Source organism: Alligator mississippiensis, chromosome 7 (assembly GCF_030867095.1).
Source record: "Alligator mississippiensis isolate rAllMis1 chromosome 7, rAllMis1, whole genome shotgun sequence".
Classification (NCBI taxonomy): Eukaryota; Metazoa; Chordata; order Crocodylia; family Alligatoridae; genus Alligator; species Alligator mississippiensis.
In genome coordinates, this window is record NC_081830.1 from 34,751,313 (window position 1) to 34,773,625 (window position 22,313).

The 22,313-nt window shown below is 45.6% G+C and overlaps 1 protein-coding gene across 2 annotated transcripts in view; it reads right to left on the reverse strand.

The window, feature by feature from the left end:
- Window positions 1-12,888, reverse strand: part of LOC132251404 (cytosolic phospholipase A2 gamma-like) — a 30,964-nt gene extending 18,076 nt beyond the window's left edge. Inside the window, exons 1-5 of one of the 2 annotated variants that reach the window (XM_059730799.1) lie at window positions 12,803-12,888; window positions 11,708-11,821; window positions 10,847-10,989; window positions 10,373-10,568; window positions 8,423-8,540 (exon numbers count right to left, since the gene is read on the reverse strand). In XM_059730799.1, the coding sequence (XP_059586782.1) occupies window positions 8,423-8,540; window positions 10,373-10,568; window positions 10,847-10,989; window positions 11,708-11,821; window positions 12,803-12,826 (595 nt within the window). In that variant the 5' untranslated portion in view covers window positions 12,827-12,888. Of the gene's footprint in view, window positions 1-8,422; window positions 8,541-10,372; window positions 10,569-10,846; window positions 10,990-11,707; window positions 11,822-12,390; window positions 12,488-12,802 lie in introns of those variants that run through there. The other variant, XM_059730800.1, reaches the window with a different exon arrangement.
- Window positions 12,889-22,313: the final 9,425 nt, after the last annotated feature.

Consider the following 22,313-nt stretch of genomic DNA (forward strand, 5'->3'; position numbering starts at 1 on the left):
GCACATAAAAATTGGAAACAGGGAGAGATCACCAAAGACGAATATACCTCCTCTGCTCGTGCTTGTAGGGAGGCAGTTAGGCGGGCCAAAGCTACCATGGATCTGAGGATGGCAACCCAAGTAAAAGACAACAAGAAATTGTTTTTTAGATATATAGGGAGTAAAAGGAAGGCCCAGGGAGGAATAGGACCCCTGCTAAATGGGCAGAAACAATTGGTGACGGACAGGGGGGACAAGGCTGAACTCCTCAACGAGTTCTTTGCCACAGTGTTCCTAAGTGAGGGGCATGACAAGTCTCTCACTGGGATTGTAGAGAGGCAGCAGCAAGGCGCCAGACTACCATGCGTAGACCCTGAGATGGTGCAGAGTCACTTGGAAGAACTGGATGCCTTTAAGGCGGCAGGCCCAGATGAGCTCCATCCGTGGGTGCTGAAGGCACTGGCCGATATCATTGCAGAGCCACTGGCGGGAATATTCGAACACTCATGGCACACGGGCCAAGTCCCGGAGGACTGGAAAAGGGCCAATGTGGTCCCCATTTTCAAAAACGGGAGGAAGGAGGACCCAGGCAACTATAGGCCAGTCAGTCTCACCTCCATCCTTGGCAAAGTCTTTGAAAAAATTATCAAGGCTCACATTTGTGAGAGCCCGGCAGGACAAATTATCCTGAGGGGAATCCAGCACGGGTTCCTGGCAGGCAGATCATGCCTGACCAATCTAGTTTCTTTTTATGACCAGGTTACCAAACGCCTGGACACAGGAGGAGGGGTGGATGTCGTATACTTAGACTTCAGGAAGGCCTTCGATACGGTATCCCACCCCATACTGCTGAACAAGTTAAGAGGCTGTGACTTGGATGACTACACAGTCCGGTGGGTGGCTAATTGGCTGGAGGGTCACACCCAGACAGTTGTGGTGGATGGGTCGGTTTCAACCTGGAAGGGTGTGGGCAGTGGGGTCCCGCAGGGCTCGGTCCTTGGACCAATACTCTTTAATGTCTTCATCAGTGACTTGGACAAGGGAGTGAAATGTACTCTGTCCAAGTTTGCAGATGACAGAAATCTATGGGGAGAAGTGGACACGCCGGAGGGCAGGGAACAGCTGCAGGCAGACCTGGACAGGTTGGACAAGTGGGCAGAAAACAACAGGATGCAGTTCAACAAGGAGAAATGCAAAGTGCTGCATCTAGGGAGGAAAAATGTCCAGCACACCTACAGCCTAGGGAATGACCTGCTAGGTGGCACAGAGGTAGAAAGGGATCTTGGAGTCCTAGTGGACTCCAAGATGAACATGAGCCGGCAGTGTGACGAAGCCATCAGAAAAGCCAATGGCACTTTATCGTGCATCAGCAGATGCATGACGAATAGGTCCAAGGAGGTGATACTTCCCCTCTATCGGGCGCTGGTCAGACCGCAGTTGGAGTACTGCGTGCAATTCTGGGCGCCACACTTCAAGAAGGATGCGGATAACCTGGAGAGGGTCCAGAGAAGGGCCACTCGTATGGTTAAGGGCCTGCAGACCAAGCCCTACGAGGAGAGACTAGAGAAACTGGACCTTTTCAGCCTCCGCAAGAGAAGGTTGAGGGGCGACCTTGTGGCTGCCTTTAAGTTCATCACGGGGGCACAGAAGGGAATTGCTGAGTATTTATTCACCAAGGCGCCCCCAGGGGTTACAAGAAATAATGGCCACAAGCTAGCAGAGAGCAGATTTAGACTAGACATTAGGAAGAACTTCTTCACAGTTCGAGTGGCCAAGGTCTGGAATGGGCTCCCAAGGGAGGTGGTGCTCTCCCCTACCCTGGGGGTCTTCAAGAGGAGGTTAGATAAGCATCTAGCTGCAGTCATCTAGACCCAGCACTCTTTCCTGCCGATGCAGGGGGTCGGAGTCGATGATCTATTGAGGTCCCTTCCGACCCTAACATCTATGAATCTATGAATCTAGCTGCTCCCCCAGTAGGGTAAGGCAAGCAGTGTGAGCAACCCCAGGAGAAGCTGCAGGGGCTGAGGGAATGATTGAGAACTGGGGGATTCAAACCAAGAACTGGAGAATCAAACTTGGAGCTGGGGGGAAGCCCCTGTTTGTTCCCCCAGCCCCCAATCATTCCCCCCAGTTCCCAATTCAATTCCCCCAGCCCCTTTGACTTCTCTTGGGGCTGCCAGCCTTGCTTGCCTCGCTCTGGCAGTGGGTAGCCAGGGAAGCAGCCAGAGCAAGGCTACTGGTTCAAGCCGGGGCTTGTCTGGCTGCACCCCCAGCTGCTCCCGCCAGCACTGCCTAGTGCCTGCCTGTGCAGTCTATGGCTGAATCTCTGAGTCTCTCTGAATTGATCTAGAGGCTTCTGATTCTATTTGGAGAGATTAATGGGTCTCCCGATTCAATTTGGATTTGGAGATTTGGCCGGCCACTATATCAGGCCAAATCTCCTCCGAATTGAATTGGCTACTGAAGCTTTGCCCTAGCAGCTAGCACAGCCCTAGTGTACATGATTCAGTTATGTAGATTAATCACTCAAGTTCCTTCTTGAGGACAGTCAGCTTTGTGTTCTGAGTTTCCAGGCAGTTTAACTTTCATGGGGCAAATTTGTCCCCACAGAAAGCAAACAATAACCAAACAGGCATGCGAACAACAAATAGAAAAAGAAGTAAAAATCTGTGGTCTTTCCTTAGATCCTGAGTCTGTGTCCACATGAGCAGGGGCATACCTTTGAAGCAGCACCAAGAGAAGCAGCACAAAATTGTGCTGCTACACTTTGTGCTGCAGTGCATGCCCCTGCCTGTCTGCTTTGCAGTGGGACACATTGTCCCACTGCTCCCTGAGCTGCAAATAGGGGGTCGGGGGGGAGGCACTGGCTGGGGCACAGGGTTCCTCATAAGGGGCTAGCCATCCCCTGCTGTCCTGTGCCCTGGCCAGCCAAGGAGTGGCACATGGAGATGGGGGAGCAGGCAGCCTCAGGGAGCTGGCATCTCTACGTGCTGTGTAGCCCTAGCCAGCCACTCCCCGGCTGGCTGGGGTGCAGTGTGCCTCAAGACAGGAAAGCAGGCATCCCTGGGTAGTTGCTCTCCTATCTCTGCATGCCTCAGTGTGGGAGCTCCACTGTGGATCCCGCATACTGAAGCATGTGGAGCCCCCACAATGAAGCACATGGAGACAAGGGAGCAGCCAGCCCAGGGCTGCCTGCTTCCCCATCTCAAGGCACACTGCACCCCAGCCAGCTGCTCCACGGCTGGCTGGGGTTCAGCATGCATCAGCACAGTGGCTCCACGTGCCTCAGTGCAGAGGATACACAGCCCAGGACTGCCTGCTCCCCTGTCTTGAAGCACCCTGCATGCCAGCCAGCTTCTCTCCACCTGGCTTGGGTGCAGAGTGCCATAGCACAGGGGTTCCACAGCATGCGGAGACAAGAGAGCAGGCAGTCATGGGCTGCCTGCTCTCCCATCTCTGCATGTGTCCTAGGGCTGCCACATTTGCATGGTTTATGCTGCTTTTCCCCAGGTTGGATTGTTTTGCTACTGGGAAATCCCAGTAGCAAATATTGCCCTAGCACTGTAAATTAAAAGCACTGCATACTGATTAAGGTGCAGATCATGTAGTTTATGGTACTGCAGAGGGGTTTGCAGCACCACAAACCATAGGTGCCTGCATGTTTGAATCCAGCCTGAGAGGGCAACCCAGGCTTTCTGCTTCTCTCTCAGCACCACAGCTTTTTCTCTCTCCCTTTGCATTCTTGTGGAACATTAAACCTTCTCTGTGGGTTTACTGTCATCCACTCATCGTCAGTTGGAGCTGGATCCTAGCCTTCCAGCCAGATAGCTTATGAATTACTACCCATCTGCAGCTGTGATTTCAGCCCCTGAAAGCTATATCTTTTTACAACAAAGTGAATTTATAAAGCTGGTACTGGAAGGTCTAAAATACAAGAGATAAAGGTAGAATGTACAAGAAAAAGAGGGCATTTATAGATGCACTCCAGGAATTGGGGGGGGGGGGGGCGGGCGGGGTTGCCAAGAGCAACCCCTCCGAAGAGCTGCTCTCAGAGCCGCTCTAATTGAAGTGCCCACAGTGTCATGTGTATCAGCATCCCAGCACTGAAAAATGGTGGCAGAGGTGCTTTAACTTAAGCTCATCAAACAAGTTTTAGTTAAAGTACCCCCACTGCAATTTTTCAGCACAGGGACACTGATACATGTGACACTGGAGTCTGCTGGAGTGCGGTAATTACCACACTTCAGCAGACTCAAATAATTGAGCAGAGCAAATAACTGAGTCTGCTGTCATGTGCTGTAATAACAGGAAATGGGAGCAGCCTTGCTGCACATTTATAGGCATCCAGAGTGATTTGTACAAGGAGTAGGAGGATCTTGTATTCCATTTTAGGTACTAGACACAGGCCATGTAAAATATAAATAGAACTTGTGTGATCACTGTATAAAAATGGACCTGGAAACCACTGTAACTTCATACAAGGCCTAGGGAACACAATATGCAAGTTATACCCATACCTTAGCACAAGCAGCCAGAGCTAATACCTTATATAATCTCTTAGTTATGTGTGTTAGTGAGGAGAAGTGTAACAGGGGGCCATGGTCCCAATTACATTAAGAGGGGAAAACAAGAGGCTGGAGCTGCATTTTTGTGGGGCAACTGAGCTAGGCCCACCTACATTAGAGTAAGTAGCCAAGGGAAGACCCAGAGAGCCGCTGCTAGGCTGCAAGTAGCTCCCTGGAAGCTAGCAGGCTGGCAATAGGCACACAGGGCAGAGCTGCAGGCAGGCAGGATGAACTAGTGTTCAGCTGAGCCAACTGCAGCTGATGAGAGTAGGCTGCTCCTTGAGCAGATGAGCTGTGCCTGGAGCTGGTCAGAAGCATATGACCAGAGGAGGTACAGCCTATGGAGATACAAGCTCAGCCCTGCCCCAGAGCAGCCCATCAGACCCTGGCCCCTAAAGGAGAAAAGCTTCTGTCTGCAGGAGCAGTTGAAGAGGAGAATCTGAAAAACTATGAAGGACTTTGCAGTGTGTAGGATCCAGAGATGAGGTGTGAGCTTGTGTTGGGTAGATGCCTGGGCTGTGGCTGCAGGAGTGGGTTGAAGACTTCACAACAGGGTGCCTGTGGTACTATGTTGTATTGTGCATTGGGTAGAGCTGCAAAGGGGTGGGGGAAAGAGGGCTGTGACCTGGGCAACTGAGTCCCAGGAGGGCAGAAGACCTGGGTAGTGGGACTGGAGCCTAGGAGGGGCTTCAGCCAACTCAGGGCCAGAGGTCCAGAGACTGAGGCTGAGGCTGAAAGAGCTAAAGCCTAATAAGGGGGGCTGAATCCTGATAGAAGTTGAAGCCGAGACAGGCCAGGGGCCCAGGAAATAGGGAGAGCCTTACCAGGGCTAGGGGCCTGATGTCTGAGTGCAGTGACAGATAGACAAGACCAGGCGGTTCAGTGAATGAATCAAAAGTAAGACTTGCAAGACGTGGGTGTGGTTGGAAGCCACATTTAGTGCTCTGTACACTCATGGTTTTTCCTTGGGGAGAAGCGACTCTCCCAGGAGAAACTTAATACAGGTTTCCCTCACTTTATGCTGTACATGCATTCATGGAAAATGGCTCATAACTCAAATTTGCATAAAGGAAACCTACTTTAAAATAGGGATACTGTAGTGGGTCAGTGTGGCAGAAATGCCACCGTCGGTGCCCCTCTCCAGAGATCTGCCTCAGCCAGCCTGAGAGGCTGGTGTTTGGATCCCTCAGGGTGGGGATCTCCCACCTTGTCTGCATGACAAAGGCCTGGTGCCTGGGAGGCGATGCTCTGGTCACCTGGGCAGGGGGGAAAAGCCCGGCCCTGTGCGCGGGCCCAGGTAGCCAGGGATGCTTTGTAGATTGGTCAGCTTGTGGCCAGTATTGGCAGCTTCGATTGGACCGGGCTGCTGAGGTCAGAGAGGTTATTTAAGGGCCCGGGCCAGGAAGAAGGCAGCCATTAGCCATGCGGTCATCCAGGTGAATCTGAACCTGGCTCTCTCCTCATCACCGCATGCTCCAAGAGTGCCCTGCCTCCAGAGGAAACTCCAACCCCCTCTGGACAATGCGAGTGAGTAAGCTACTCGAGATCCAATTAGATATTTAGCTTCAGTAACTCAGATGCGTGTTTAAACGGCTACCTCAGCCACCCTGGTTTGCTCTATGGGATTCCTCTGATATTCCTGTAATATTTCTATGATACTGCTCTACCTTTTACCCTGTTTCCGCCCTACCCCCTGCAATCAATAAAGTTCTCCTTTGTGACCGGTGTGGGAGACTTATTGAGGGGTGGATCTAAATTATGCCAAGGAGGCCCCTTAGGTCTATGGACTAAGGGAGGCTTCCTAAATAGCCCCTGACTTGGGAAAGTGCCCCAAGTGCTTGTATTGGGTCTAGCACCCATTGGACAATCAGGCCTGCGTTTTCCAAGGCGCGCAGAGCCAGGAGTGAGTCCAGAGCCTTGGATGGTGGCAGCGGGAACCCCAGGCTAGTGGGTGTGCTCCAGGGAAGGGGTCGGCCAGACGTGAGGCACCCCAAGGGAGGCACTAGGAGCCTGGAAGGTGGTCGGACGCAGGGAGGTGGGCGGCTCAACACAGGAGCGCCCCCTACTGGCCCGCCACAGTCAGTAGGGGGTGATCCTGTGCTGAGCCGCCCACCTTACTGCATCCGACCACCTTCCAGGCTCCGAGTGCCTCCCTGGGGGTGCCTCACATCTGGCCGACCCCCTTCCTGGAGCACACGTGCTAGCCTGGGGGCATTGCTGCCACCACCTAGGGACAGGCTTGATCCTGGCATGGTTCCCCCTGGGAAACACAAGCCTAGTAGCCCTCAAGGGTACTTGACTCACTTCAAGAACTTGGGATGCTTCCCTCAGTTGTAAGCACAAGTAGTGTTCTCCCTTAGTCAGACAAACCAAGGGGACCCCAAGGCATAATCTAGACCTACTCCCAATAAGTTTCCCACACTAGGTACAAAGGAGAACTTTATTGGTTACAAGGAGTAGGGTTGGAATAGGGTACAGAGTTGAGTAGTATCAGAGAAATCCCATAGAGTAAACAGGGTGGCTGGAGTAGCTTTTGATCATGCATCTGAGTTACTGCAAGTTATATATCTAGTTAGATCTCAGGTAGCTAACTCATGAGTATCATCCAGAGGCAGGTGGAGATTCCCTCTGGAGGCAGGCAGCTCATTGATCATGAGTTTCCAGAGAGAACAAGTTTCAGATGGTCCAGCTCTTCTCTCTAAGTTTTCATCATGGCTACACCTCCTCCTCCTGGGCAGTCCTTAACTTATATAGCTCTTTAGACCTCATTTACCTAGTCCAGTGGAGGCCAACACCTGTTGGCTGCCAGCCAACCAATTTGCAATGCATCACTGGTTGCTGGGCAGACTGGCAGTCTCTAGTCCACTAGGGAGCCCAAGCCCCTCACCTAGGTATGTGATGCCAGTCACATAGGCAGAGGGAGCAGGTTTCCCCCGTCCCTTAGTAATGCATCCAACTCAGGTTACCTAAAGAGATATGGTAGGGTGTGTACTCTCTGCAGGGCCCATACTAACCAAATTATCACAGAGCAGAGTTTTTGGGGATAACCAGAGTTGGCCTTTGGCCACAGATACATTCCAAGACCTTGACTGTACTGACTCCCAGATCCATTTCTACCACTTTTACAAGACAGTTTTGGTACTCACAACAGCAGACAGTATACACAAGCCCAGGGTGGTGGTGAATGTTACCATAATGGGGATGGCAACTACACACGTTTCACAGGCAATGAGCGAGGAGCACATATCCACACAGGAGACTATATTTTGGTGCATGTCACTCCCACAATGCACTGCACAAAGCAGCTGACTCTGGATTTCCATCACACCGATCACATAAGTGTGAACTTACCTCGCATATAACACATTTTTTATATAAAAAGGGTCATTGCATAAGAGCAAATTTGCACTTACAGAACCTGCATAAAGCGAGGGAAACTTGTATTTGTATGTGGCCTTGATAACATTTTAGAAGAATGTGGTGCTCTTCTGTCAGCATAATTACTCATGCAAAAGCAAATGTTGCAACAACTCCCCAACACAACATGACACACACAACACAAACATACATGGCACAGATCACATGTATGGAACAAAGCATGATTAAAACTATGCTAACAACCACAATATTTCTATCCCACATAAACATGATAAAAATAGTAAAAATAGTATTGAAAATGCCATAAAAATCCTGAGAAGTCTGTCTGCCTGTCTGTCAGGAACTGCTTCACAATATCAAAATTATGGGTTTTACCTTTATAGATAGCATGCACATATCTGTTACTCAGACAACTTGCATAAAGCTGAAATTAAAGGTGATTTACCTTACTGATATTAACTTACAATATATACACTTATCATAAATTTTGCATAATTTACCTGCAGAGTTTTCAGATAATTTGTTAAAAGATTTCTCATCCACAGCTGCATATATGGGGTAGGGGTTTTTCCCATTTTCAGAAGCAGCCCTCTGGTCAGACAAACTCCCTTTATCCAGCTGAAAGGCAAAATTGCATTTGTTCAAAGAAACATGCACCTTTAAACTATGTGCTCAGCAGAGTTTTTAGTCTCTTCCATCTTCCTTAATCCAGGATTTAAGGAGAGCCTGTGTTGTTGTACAGGCAGAAAAGCAACACATGCTATCCTGAGATGGCTAACTAGATGGTTAAACTCCTTCCCTTTGTTATTCCCAAAGTGGAAATATGAAGAAACTTAAGTAAAGGAATCTTGTGAAATATTCCCCCTTTGAAACAGATCCAACTGTACATGTGTTGGAGAGGTCCTCTGAGAATTTAGTTATGGCAATCAACCTTTCTATTCTTTGCTTTCTCATCTGTAAAGCAGGGATTTTTCCAGCATCAAGAGAAAGATTATGGGATAAATTCTTCAAAGTCATGGGAAGCAATTCTCCAATTCTATTCCAAACTAGTGAAGCCTAACCTGGAATCCCAGTTTGGGATGCTGCGCTTCCACACAGACATGGACAACTTGGAAGATATCAAGAAGAAAGCAACAAAAGTAGCTAAACATCTAGGACATACAAAGAAACCATGAAAGACCTGGGCTAATTCAGCCTGGAGAAGAGACAGAGGACAGAGGAGGGGAGACGGGGGGAGGGGGAGTGTTATGTTGATAAATAGTTGTTAAAATAAGGGTTATAACCAACAGGTGATCAACTATTCTTTGTGGCCACAGATAGAAAAGAAGTAATGGGCCTGAAGTACAAGAAGGAGAATGTGGGTTATATACCAGGAAGATGTTTCTTACTGTGAAGGTCATTAAGCACTGGAATACATAACCTGGAGGTTATGGCATCTCTGGCCTTGGAGGCTTCTAAGTGCAGCTTAGAAAAATGTTTACTCAGGGTGGTTTAGACTGCAAGCTAAACTGACTGACTGCCTGAGCCCTATTTTTCTATGATTCTATGAAAGACTGTGAAGTGATCAGATACTTTTGGTGGTGATTGTGAAAAACCTAAGACGACTTACCCAGGGTGGTCCCTGGCCCAGGAGCATTTGCCTAGTTGGAACAGCATGACTATGCTGCAGTGGGAACTCCCGATCTGTCCCAGCTTGGCTTTATCTATTGCCTTGCCAGGTGCAGCAGATTGGCCTAATTAAGAGGCCAGGTCTATTTCCGGAGGCAGGGAGTGGAACCAAGAGGAGGAGAGCAAATGGAGAGGATGACATGGGCAGGTAGCCATCGCCTGAGAGTGACATCCCTGGGAATGGGGCAAGAGACTGATATGGTCTTGCAAGCTCGCAGGAGCTTGCACTTAAAAGAAAAAAAAAACAAAAAACAGGGAGAGATGTTTGGGGGGTTTTTTGCATGCTAATCGGCCACTGTGGGCGGGCAATTAAGCCGGCATGGCAGCAATTCCGAAGAAGAGAGGGAAAAAAAAAATGAGTGGCTCATGGCTTCAATGGCCAAGCAGCTACGGGTAAAGATAAGGAGAAAAGGGTAGGGGCTGTCCCTAGCCCCTACAACTGCAAAGGAAGAGCAGCACTAACAAAAAGTTGTTTTTTTTTAAATTTTTGATTCAAGTTTATTTTTTTGGCATCTGAATTGGATCTGACGGTGAGATAGGCATCAGTCATCATTGGGTCACGGAGTCACCACTCCTCCCCCCTTATTTAAGTCATTAAAGTTGTGACAGGCGAGATATGAGAGAGAGAAAAGGGAAACCGACCTGTCCATGCTGACTGGTGCCGGCCCATAGAGAAGAAAAACCAGTGAATATCAACCGGGCGTGGCTCGTGCATGTACTCGGTGATCCCCTGATGGTGACACCCACCTGAGACAAAACTTAAAGGGAAGATTTTCACCCACCTCATGCAACATCCCATACACTACTGTGTAGGCCCAGAAATCAGTGAGGGAATAGTTTTCATCCTTGGCTGCCTCCTCCAACATCTTCATTGCCTTTGGAAGGCTCCAGGTGGAGAGGAGCATTTCATACATTCTTTCCTCCAAGCTCAACAATTTATCTGACCAATCCCAGTGTTTGTACAAAGAAGACATGCACCTATGTACAACATGAAACATATGGTGAGAGAAATGGGATTCAGTCCATTTCCTCCCCACTAGCACTGCAGTCTTTGTCAGTTTATTTCACTGATCATTTTAGGCTTTTCCAAGATTTGCAACCATCATTGTATGGCTGTCTGTCTGGCTAAAAGGCAGGCCCTCAGGACAGAATACAGGAAAACGGAAATCTCAGGGAACTGAGCTAATAATAACATCAATTCTCAATGGTTAATTCTACAAAGGACCTCACTCTCATGTCTTTTCATATGCACCTACCAGGTGGACCCAGACACTCCACACAGGTACATGACAGAATCCAACAGGCCATGGTTTTGCAGCTCCCCCAAGGTTCCCTGCAGGGCTATCATTGCACGCAAACCACCACCTGCTCCCAGGATTGCAATATGGGGCACCTCGTCCTGGGGAAGCAAAAAGTTGCAGACACAAATAAGCAAGAGAACTGGAAGATTCTGCATTGTCTACTTCAGCTTTTTCCTTTTTACCTGCAGTGATGCACCTGCCAGGACAATGTAGGGCAATGCCTATCCCTGCTTTAAGGTCCAGTAGCTGAAAGTTCTAACGTTATATTTGTTTTCTGCAGGGGAGATGGTAGAAACCCGTTTAACGTGAACAAATAGCTACTCCAGAATGGAACAGACTAGGGCAGGTAATGGGCATATATTTCCATCTGAACAAAGGTACCCAAGTCCATTTAGCTATCTAGTAGACAGGATAGAAACTGGCTTATGGTCTGTATCTCTGTGCAAAGATATTGTTTACTGACACTTTAGGATGTCTGCATTTCAGTGCCTAAGTTCAGAGATTAAGGCAGTGTATTTTTTTTACTAATGCATCCAGCATATGAAGGTTGGTAAAATATTTATAAGTATTTTCTATTAAAATATAGTTAAAAATCCCACTCCCCCTGGAAATGTTCGTTTTTCCATTCAAAAGGAATGTAAAACAAATGAACAAAATGAATTTGAGCTTTCATATTTGTAGAATAATTTCTCCTTTTTCCATCACAATATTGTATCATTTTAAGGGACCTCTTCCTCTACTGTTTTTTTAAGTCGATTTATTTCTCCCTGACTCCACACAAGTCACCACAACAATGAGATATTGATATATTTATACTTCATTGCAGGAGATGCCAAAGTTGTTCAAGCATTTCTTCACTGTGGTCTTTCTGTGGGTAGTGCCACGTTTTTCACCTTCTGAGAGCTCCTGGGAAATTCGAACACCTTCATTCTGTGGAGTGAAGGGGGGGGGGGGGAATCCCTTAAGTTAGACTTGGGAAGAATGGTAGATCCACAATGACAGCTTACATCCAATTCCATCTAAAACACAAAGATATATGCAAGCTGCTGAACAAGTTCAGTATAAATTACATGTGTAGCATGTTTTATTCTGGGTTGCAAATGTATCATTCATCAAAATGAGCCCTGTGGTAGGCATTTCAAGTTCTATTGTATGAGCCTTGCAAAAAGAAAAAAAAAAAAAAAGACGGCTGCTAAACCCTGACCCCACCCCTCTATGTGCCTTGCAACCCCTGCAAAAGAAAAATTAAGAGAAAAAAGCCCACAAATGGATCAAGTTTTCTCCATCTGTTATTAATAAGGTCTCCAATGAAACATCATATTGACTAAAATAAAGTCATAAAGAAATAATTTGAGTAAGAATGCTAGGGAGAATGAAATCAGTTATTCTTCATATGATAAGCAGTTCATAAATGGGAAAGTTTACTAAAAAAGGTACAAGCACATCAGAAATAAGAATAGTGGGATGTTAAAGAATTCTCTATGCCAGTGGGAACTAACCTTTCTGTCAGGCATGACACAAATTATCCCCACCTGCTCCTCAAGTGCAACTCCGGTCCTCTTCTCCTACCCAAGCTGCTGCTCTATTTTCTTTTCCTGCCATACCTGCTGCTGTGCTGTCTGTCCCCTCCCTGTCTGCTGAATGCTACATACATAGACTGCCCATGCTATGTGTGGCACAAATGCCACAGTTTGGCCACTGCTGATCTAAGTAAATTGATGAAAGCAACCCATTGACCAATCAGACAATATAACAACCTAGAATAAGCAGTGAATTATCTATAAAAACAATCTATTATTTGTTCTTTAACACCTTATGAATGTTCCCATAATACAAAGTGTGATCTAATATTTCAGTATTTTGGGTTAGCAATATTTACAATGAAAGCTGTAAAAAAAAACCAAACTATACCTGGCTCCCTCGTCTTCCTTCCATCTCACTTTCCTGTATTTTTCAATAGGGTACTCTGGCCTTTTAAATTCAGTGGAAAGGAAGCACTCCTCCCCACTCAAGATTTTCAAAACCTCAGGCCAATAGATAGTCGGTTCTTTCTTCCTTTGCCTTGTGCAATACAAATTGGAGAAAAGTCATATTTAACATGGGAACATAACACTTTAGGGAATTTTGACATGGAAGATGAGATTAAGTAGTCTTTTCTGCTGTCTCAGACAGTAGTCAACACCAGGTGCTTCAGAGAAAGGTGCACAAGAAATTTCACAGTGAGTTGTGCCTGGAGGAAGATTTTGTCTATGGCCTCAGCTATTAAACCCTGCAAACCTAATCCAGTTGCTCATGGATGAGTTTACTGTTGTATAAAACACTGTTTAAATAAAATTAAAATATATTGTGAGGACATAATTTCATCATGGATATCAATAGAAAATCAATGAAGTAGTGCAATTTGACTATGCCTTGTTTACATTTATAATATAATAAGATGAAATGATAAAATAGACATGAAATGATTGGAGAGTGTTAATCGTTTAATTTTGCTGTTCTCAAAACAAAGTTGCATACTTTTGATTTCTTGCTCAATTAAAAAAGATGAGCTTTTTTCTTTTGATTTGGACTAGATAAAGAAAATGGAGGTTTCATAACTTCTGATGGAATGGAGATTCTGGTTTCCAGCAGCTCTATTAATTAATGAACGAAGCACAGACTTCTAAATCTATCATGTGATATTCAGAGATGCCTAAAGTAATTGGACAGGCAATCTTATTCTAAATTTCAGAACCAGTTAGGCCTCTCTCTCATAGGTTATCATGAAAATCTTAGCTGTATTAAATATGTCTTTCTAGTCTACCTTATAACAACAAAACAGAAACACTCCATGTTCACAAGGGATTTAAAGCAGATGATGTAGGCACCTTCTGATGTTCTCTTCTTCCCCCTGAGCTCCTAAGGCCACTCTTTTTATATCATCTACACCACAGTTTTTATATTTGAATAAGCATTGCCAATTTTAGCATTTCCTTCCCTCACCAATTCTAAGGTAGACCCTTCTGATAAGCCACATACTTCTAAGGCATATACTAATTAACTTTTTTATCATAGTGATATTGGCTTCTTGCTGCAGGAAGGGTGGTTAAATGTGGTCAGAACTCTGTAACAGTTAATGCCTTACTTCCTCACAACTGCCAGCCTGTGTGGTTTCTTATGCCATCCTAAGCACTTGCTCACCATGTACTGCTTGCCTCATAACTGTGAGTAAAATACTGGTCACCTGCCCTTGCTCAATAGGTCTAAGCCCCACTGGCTTGCTTATAAACGTTTCATCCACAAGTTTTTGGTCCTGTTATTTGTCTGCTTGTATTATAGCTATATCATTTCTCATATTTTCAGGACAAAAATGCCACACGTATTCCAGGAAAAATGCCATTTGGCTGTGTAAATTAAGATAGAATGTTGTTCCAAGTCTTTTAATGGAGAGTTTATTGTGTTCATAAAAAGGAGCCATCAATGTCTATCTATCAGAGGATTCTTTTTCAATAGTATTGTAACTCTAGCCATGGTACTACCTGTGGCCACATCTGGATTCAGGGTCCTGGGGTGACAAATAGCCTCGGTCTACCTCCAGCCTCTAAGGCTGGGGCCACCTCTCTGTGGAGTGCTTTCTTGTGGTCTCCTCACAGACTGGAGTACATACAGTCTAGCTATTTACACAGTTTATTATTTACAAAACATCCAACATATGAATGAGGTTAATAGCAGAACACCTCCTGCTGGGAGGGCAATTCAGTCTTCATCTGAAACCTTGTAGATAACAGATAGATAGACAAAGGGAATACTTAACAGTGTCTGTTTTTTTTCCCCTGACATGGATTTTTCAATTACTTTCTTGTTGTCCTAGAATGTGTTCAATCCACACTATGCAGATCATGGTTCAAGTTACATTCCTACACTTACACTAAAACTGTGGGTGGAAACTGAATGAAAAAAAGGCAAGAAAAGAAAAAAAAATATTGTGGGACAGGAACTCAGTGGTTCAGTGAGTTAAGCTGAGAGTTCTGAAATTCAATGGGACCCATGTGGCAATCGTCCATCTACTCCTTTGCCCAGTGTAGGCTGGATCAGGGATAATATGGGCTGGGCTAGCCAAAGCCACCTATTAAATATAAATGCCCAGTTCCCACTAAAAATAGTGGCAATTGGGCATCCAAATCCACAAGTCATCTTTCAATCCATAAGTCATCTTTCAACAAGCTGTTTCTGAGGTCCTGGAATGCTATATCATATCCCACACTGCATCCCACACATGCATAAGTAGTCAGTCTCACCTTCCACAGACCAGTGTCACCACATCTCTGAAAAATATCTGTGGGGGGAACATATCCCCATAGACTGGGACTAGGACAAGTCAAGATGCTGGAGCCTCCCTTCTGTTCCCCACACCAAAATGATGCCGGTCTGTGGAAGGGGTAGAAAAGCATGCTTTCTGAATCCTAACTCTACCCTCAGTGTATCTCCCACTTCGCCCAGCTTGGCGTCATCTGAAAACTTTCTGAGGGTGCACTCCATCTCATCTCCCAGGTTTTTGATGATCATATTGAACAAAACTGGTTCCAGGCCCAACCTCTGGGGCACTCCCCTTGATACCATCTGCCAGCAAGATATTGAGCCATTGATTCCTACCCTTTGAGCTGAACCATCCAGTCAGTTTTCAGTTCACCTCACAGTCCTTTCAGCCAACCTATACTTCCTTAGTTTGGTTGTGAAAAAAGTGTCAGAGACTGTATCAACAGATTTGCCAAAGTCCAGGTATATCATGTCCATTGCTCTCCCTGCATCCACAGAGCCAGTCTTCTCATCATAGAAGGCAATCAGGTTGATCAGGCATGACTTGCCCTTGGTGAATTCATGCTGACTGTTCCTAGTCACCTGTCTCCTCCAAGTGCTTAGAAATGGATTCCTTGAGGACCTGCTCCATGATTTTTCCAGGGACTAAGGTGAGGTTGACTAGGTTATAATTCCCCACATCTTGCCTTTCATAAAGATGGGCACCATACTTGCCCTTTTCCAAACATCCAGCACCTATTCCAATCACCGCAAGTTCTCAAATATAATGGGCAGTGGCTCTGCAATACCACTGAAACTCATCCAGTCCTCTGACTGCTACCCCATGCTGCTTATCTATGTGAGCATCAATGATACTGCCAGGGGCAACCCTGAGAAAATAAAAGGTAACTACAGTGCTCTTGGTGCAAGGGTGAGGGGGGATGGAGACTTAGGTGATGTTCTCTTCAATCCTTCCAGTCAAAGGGATGGGCCCAGGCAGGATTGGATATATATTTCAGATCGTTGCATGGCTGTGCAGATTATTTTGCTGAAAGAGCTCTGGCTTCTTCAAGCATGGGATGTTGTTCTAAGAAAAAGGGTTGCTAGGAAGAGGTGGGATCTATCTGACAAAAAAAGAGAAGAGCATCATCACAGACAGGCTCGCTAACCTAGAGAAGGTGGTTTTAAGCTTGGTTTCTCATGGGATGGAGATCAAAGCTTTGAAGTAAGTGGGGAAGCGGGTAACCTGGATGAAGCATAAGCGGGGCATTGTGCAGCAGAGGAGGCCTTTTCATTCTTCTTGAAAAAATAGGGTAATTGGATAGTTATCTCAGGTGGCTGTAAATGAAAGCACCAAGCATGGGAAACAAACAAGAAGAACTGGAAGTCTTGTCACAGCCATGGAACTATGATGTGATTGGAATTAACAGAGACTTGGTGTGAGATATCTCACATGACTGGAATACTGTCATGGATGGGTACAAACTGTCCAGGAAGGCCAGGAAGTGGGGTAGAGGAGTAGTTGCGCTTTATGTAGAAGAGTAGTATGATTGTTCAGAGGTCCAGTATGAAACTGGTGACAGGCCTGTTGAAAATCTCTGGCTTAGGGTAAGAGGGGAAATGAACAAGGGTGATGTTGTGATGGGTGTGTACCGTGTACCATCAGACCGGGAGGATGAGATGAATGAGGCTTTCTTCAAACACCTTGGGGAAGTTCCCCGATCACAGGCTCTGGTTCTCATGGGAGACTTCAGTCACCCTGACATCTGCTGGGAGGCAGTGCACAGGTAACCCAGGAACTTTTTGGAGAGTGTTGGGGACAACTTCCTGGTGAAAGTGTTGGAGAGGCCAACTAAAGGCCATGCTCTTCTTGACCTGCTGCTCACAAACAGAGAAAAATTGATGGCAAATACAATAGTGGATGGCAACTTGGTCAGCAGCAACCAGGAGATGATTGAGTTCAGGATCCTGAGGAAAGGAAGGGGGAGAGCAGCAGAGTAAGGACCCTGGACTTAAGAAAAACAGACTTTGACTCCCTCCGGGGACTCATGGGCAGGATTCCCTGGGAGGCCAGTCTGATGGGGAAAGGAGTCCAGGAGAGCGCTTGTATTTTAAAGAAACCTTACTGAGGGTGCAGAAACAAATGGTTCTGATGCACAAGGAGACTAGCAAGTATGGCAGGAACCAGCTTGGCTCATCAGGGAACTCTTCAGTGCACCAAAATTGAAAAAGGAGCTTACAAGAAATGGAAATGTGGCCAAATGACTAGGGAGGAATATAAGAGTATTACTTTACTCTGAAGGGATGAAATCCAGAAGGGCAAAGTCCTGTTGGAGTTGCTGGTAGCCAGGGGTGAGAGAGTTAACAAAAAGGATTTCTACAAGTATGTCAGGAACAAGAGGAAGATCAGGGAAAGTTTTGGTATCTTGTTGAGTGGTGGAAGCAATCTTGTGATCGATGATGTGGAAATGGCTGAAGTACTCAATACCTTGTTTACCCCAGACTTCACATGCAAGATCAACTCCCAGACTACTTCACCTGGCAGTACGTTTTGGAGAGAAGATGAGCAGCCCATAGTGGCAAGAGCACAGTTTAGGGACTTGTAACAGGGAACCCTAGCCCTGTTACTAGGAGGCAGGGCAGTCCCTTTAAGACCCGAATCTATAGGAATGCCAAATACTGGGAAGGTAGTGATTAAAAGCCCAACCACCTGCCCGGTCAGGTGACAGTAAGGAGATAGGGCTATAGGCACATATAAAGCCCAGGGTTGAGGCTGGCAGGGGAGGTCTCTGTCAAGCTGCTAGGGGAAGGGAGCTCCTGCATGGCAGAACTACACAATGACTGGGGGTGAAAAGACCCCCATGCAGCAACAGAGGGTGAGCAGACCCCAGTGCCAGGGGGTGTGGTGACAGGGAGTGAACAGACCCAGCACCATAGGGCACAGGTCAACATCTATATACCATCTGCAAGGCATGGGCCACTGTGTAGAGGAGGTTTGAAGTGATGGATAGCAACCCCTAGTGTCAGGGTAGTAAATGGGCAGCCTCCTGCCTAAGTAACATCATAATTATTATTCCATCAAGGCATGGCAGGAGAGAAATGTGGGTGGGTAGCCCAGAAACAGAGGGTCAGGCCTACGTTAGACAGGCCCGTGGATGGACTCCTGTCACGGGATTATTTAGAAAAGTTGGACATGTACAAGTCCATGAGTCCAGAAACTATGCACCTGAGGGTGCTGAGGGAGTTGGTTGGTGTGAAGAGCTGTACAAAGAAAGAGGCTTCAGGTATGTGAAGAGGGATTTTGAAGTTCTAAACTTGTACTTATAGAAAGCACCCAAACCACAGGTGTTAGAAGCTGAAGAAGGAGACAGCCTTCCTGAGATCTCCTAGAATCATAGAAAAATAGATCTGGAAGGGACCTCTGGATGTCATGTACTCCAACCCTCTGCCTGAAGCAGGATCATCACTATTCAAAGCAAATCCCTGCCTAACCTTTTACTAAAAGTGCATAGGCAATGCCCCTCCTATGGAGGATGCCAAACCCCGCCATGGTTCTTCCCATTTCACCATAAAATGAAATTCCTTCCTGTTTCCAAAAATAGGGATTGGTCTGAACCTGAGTAGACAGGGAACACCCTCTAGCTAATTACCTTGAGGTTTTAGTCTAAGCCAGAGCTTTGGCACATTCAAAATCCACCGCCCTCATTGCAGCCAACACCCAATGCTTCTAAATGTGGCAGAAAAGACTTCCTGATGCATATAACAAAAGGAAAGGAAAGCAAAATCTTTCCTGATCCCATGCAGCAAACAGCAAAGACCAGAGGAATGGGAAAAACAGAGTAGGATAGGTGTGGCTATTCTTAGTTCATCTCTGACCAATGCTTATTAATCCTTTTTTTGAATACATCCAATGATGGAGATTTCACAAATTCTCTATGCAGTCTATTTCACTGCCTCACTGATCTATCAGTGAAAAAGTTGTTCCTGAAACCCAATCTAAACCTCCTTTATTGGCACCCCCACCCCTACCTCCACCTCTGTTCCAATCTGACTATGCAGTACAATTCCTTCTTACTCCCGAATGTGGTGACTGGCATTACCTTGAGGGGACAGGGGAAACCCTTTAGCCTTGGCTGCAGCCAAATCCCAGTGCTTCTGAGGAAAGCAGGGTTGTGGGGAGAGGTGAACTTTGACACCATTAACAACTGGTTGGTATTCTTCCTAGCCCCATGTGGCAACTAGCAAAGCCAAGAAACATTGGCCCACTGATAGACAGCCTGTTACAAGCCACACAGATCATCTGCCGTGTGGTCAGCAGTAGGTCAAATGAGAGAATCATGACAGTCCTTCTGGCTTCAAAATCTGTGAATCCAAGGGTGTTTCCCCATAGCCTCTGCTTCTGAGCTGTGCAGGTTTCTAGGGAATGAGTCCCACAAGCCCTTAGAACAAATACATATACAAATCACTGACTGATTCTTTCATTCCAGTAAATCTCCAAATCAGCTACACACAAAGTTCTTCTTCAGGGAGTAAGCAGTTTGGATCTCCTCTCAGTTCTCTCACAGAGTGAGGAGTGAATGACTCAGAGAAACCTGTACCCCTGGCATTGATAGAGCACAGTGATAGGGGGGCAAGAGATTGGATGCAAGAGTAGATGGTCTGTAATCAAACTGTCCTGGCATTCAGGAATTCAGTGTGGGAAGCTGAAGACAAAACCATTAAGACAAGCACAGTAAGTAATATATTCAATACAATAATGTTTGCATTTTAAGACAGAGGAACTGTTGGAACAGAATACTGAATTATATTTAAAATTATTTAAGAGCCTTATTCTCCATTTAATACAATGTCTGCAGTTGGTCAAAAAAGTAAGCATATAGGTATACACAAGAAAAATGACATATTCCTGTCCTGAAATTAATATAACTGAAGGGGACACCCAGAGCAGCATCCCCAGGCTCTGCCTTTGTGGAGAGGTGCAAAAATAGCCATGACCCCAGGTCAGCATCATGCCAGGCAGAGCTGCCTTATGCATCATAATTTGCCTGGGCTTGAAGCTAGCTTGCTAATGTCTCCCATTTATCAATAAGCCCTGAAGTACCAAGAGTAATCTTGTTTCATGGCCACTGAAGATTTTCAGACAAAGCAAACAAAGAAAAAGGTCAAATAATTTTGAAGTAGATGAGTCAAAAACCTTAGAAAATACTGAGGGCTCTTGAAAGCCCATGCTTAAATATATTTCTGATACTTGAAGCCAGTGTGCAATCAAATGGCTGGCAGCATGTGCACAAATCTCATTGTTCAATATTCCCAGATGACTTAGAGTTTAAGATGCTGGCTGTGTCTAGGCTATATCTCCCTAGGAAATTAGAAATACTATGGGATGACCTTTTTGACTTAAAAATGTCATGCTTAGCAGCCTGTGGATCAGATTCAAGCACTGAAATTCATGAAATGATAGGATCTGGGGTTGTAATTGCTCACTTTTCCCAAGTCACATAGACCTAGAATGGACCTGCACCTGATGTGAACTGGCATGGCCTCTTCAACTATAAAACAGCTAAGCCAGTTTATGTCAGTGCAACAGTGTATTGACAAGTTCTCCATTTTCAGACATGGAAAATTTATAAGCTCTACTCAGTGGCAGTGGCAAGGTCTCTGCAAAAGCACTAACAAAATACTTTCCCTGTCTGCTTTTTGGATGAAATGCCACAATATTCTGAATTAAAAAAAAAAAAAAAGGTTTAATGAAAAATTTAATCACTTTAGGAACAGTGATTTTTCATCAAAAAACTGCCTTTAAACTGAAAATAAGGTGGGCCGCTAAAAAAAATCAAGTCATGCACGATTGTGGACAGCAAAGGTGGGTTTATTCTCTTGCTTGCTTGCTCTTCTCCTGACCACAGTCATTTCCTTTCCCTCCACAGACAACCCAAAAGGCACTGTGGATGACGATATCCAATTGTACCACTGTGACTGAGTTCCTACTCCTGGGATTCTCTGATGCCTTGGAATTGCAGAGATTGCACTTGGCTATTTTTCTAATAATATACCTGGCAGCCCTGATTGGGAATCTCCTTGTTATCACTCTCATAGCCTTTGACAGCCACCTCCACACCCCGATGTATTTCTTTCTCATGAATCTATCCATCGTAGACATCGGATCTATCTCTGTCATTGTTCCCAAATCCATCGCCAATTCCATACTGAATAACAGATTGATTTCTTATTCTGGATGTGTCACCCAAGTTTTTTTCATCTTCTTCATTTCAGCAGACCTTGCCACCCTCACCATCATGGCTTATGACCGATATATGGCCATCTGCAAACTATTACATTATGAGATAGTGATGAACAGGAGAGCTTGTTTGCAAATGGTAGCCACTGCCTGGAGCAGTGCTATTCTGTACTCTGCACTGCACACTGGTAACACCTTTAGGCTGCCCTTCTGCCAATCCAACATCATCAACCAGTTCTTCTGTGAAATCCCCCACCTCCTTAGGGTCTCTTTCTCAGATGTGTTTACTAGTGAAATTCAGATCCTTATCTTTTGTGGATGTTTAAGTGTAGGTTGTATTGTGTTTATATTTGTGACTTATATTCAGATATTCACTACTGGACTGAGAATCCCCTCTGAGCAGGGCTGGCATAAAACAGTTTCCACCTGTCTTCCCCACCTCATTGTGGTCTCCTTGCTTGGTAGCACAGGTATTATTGCCTATGTGAAACCCACATCTGGGTACCCATCAGCTCTAGATCTCATGGTGTCTGTTCTGTATTCCATGATCCCACCAATGATGAATCCAGTTATCTACAGCATGAAAAACAAGGACATCAAAGCAGCACTATGGAAAATGCTTAGATGGTGGTGATTTATTTAAAGATGTCAGTTATTCTCTAGTGACTGTTATTCTCTAGTATCACTGCCTCTTTGTATAGAAACAATCAGAGGGGTTATTAATACAGATTAATTATACCAATGTCAGTTGTTTTTCTTTACATTTATACCATGTTAAATAAATTCTCTATATAATTTTAAGCTTGTCTCCCTGAACTTGTTAGTTTCTGAGATGCTACTCTGCCCAAGCTAATAACGTCTTTGTTGAATTTTATCTTAGATGTTGACACTCATTTGTTACTGCTCTAT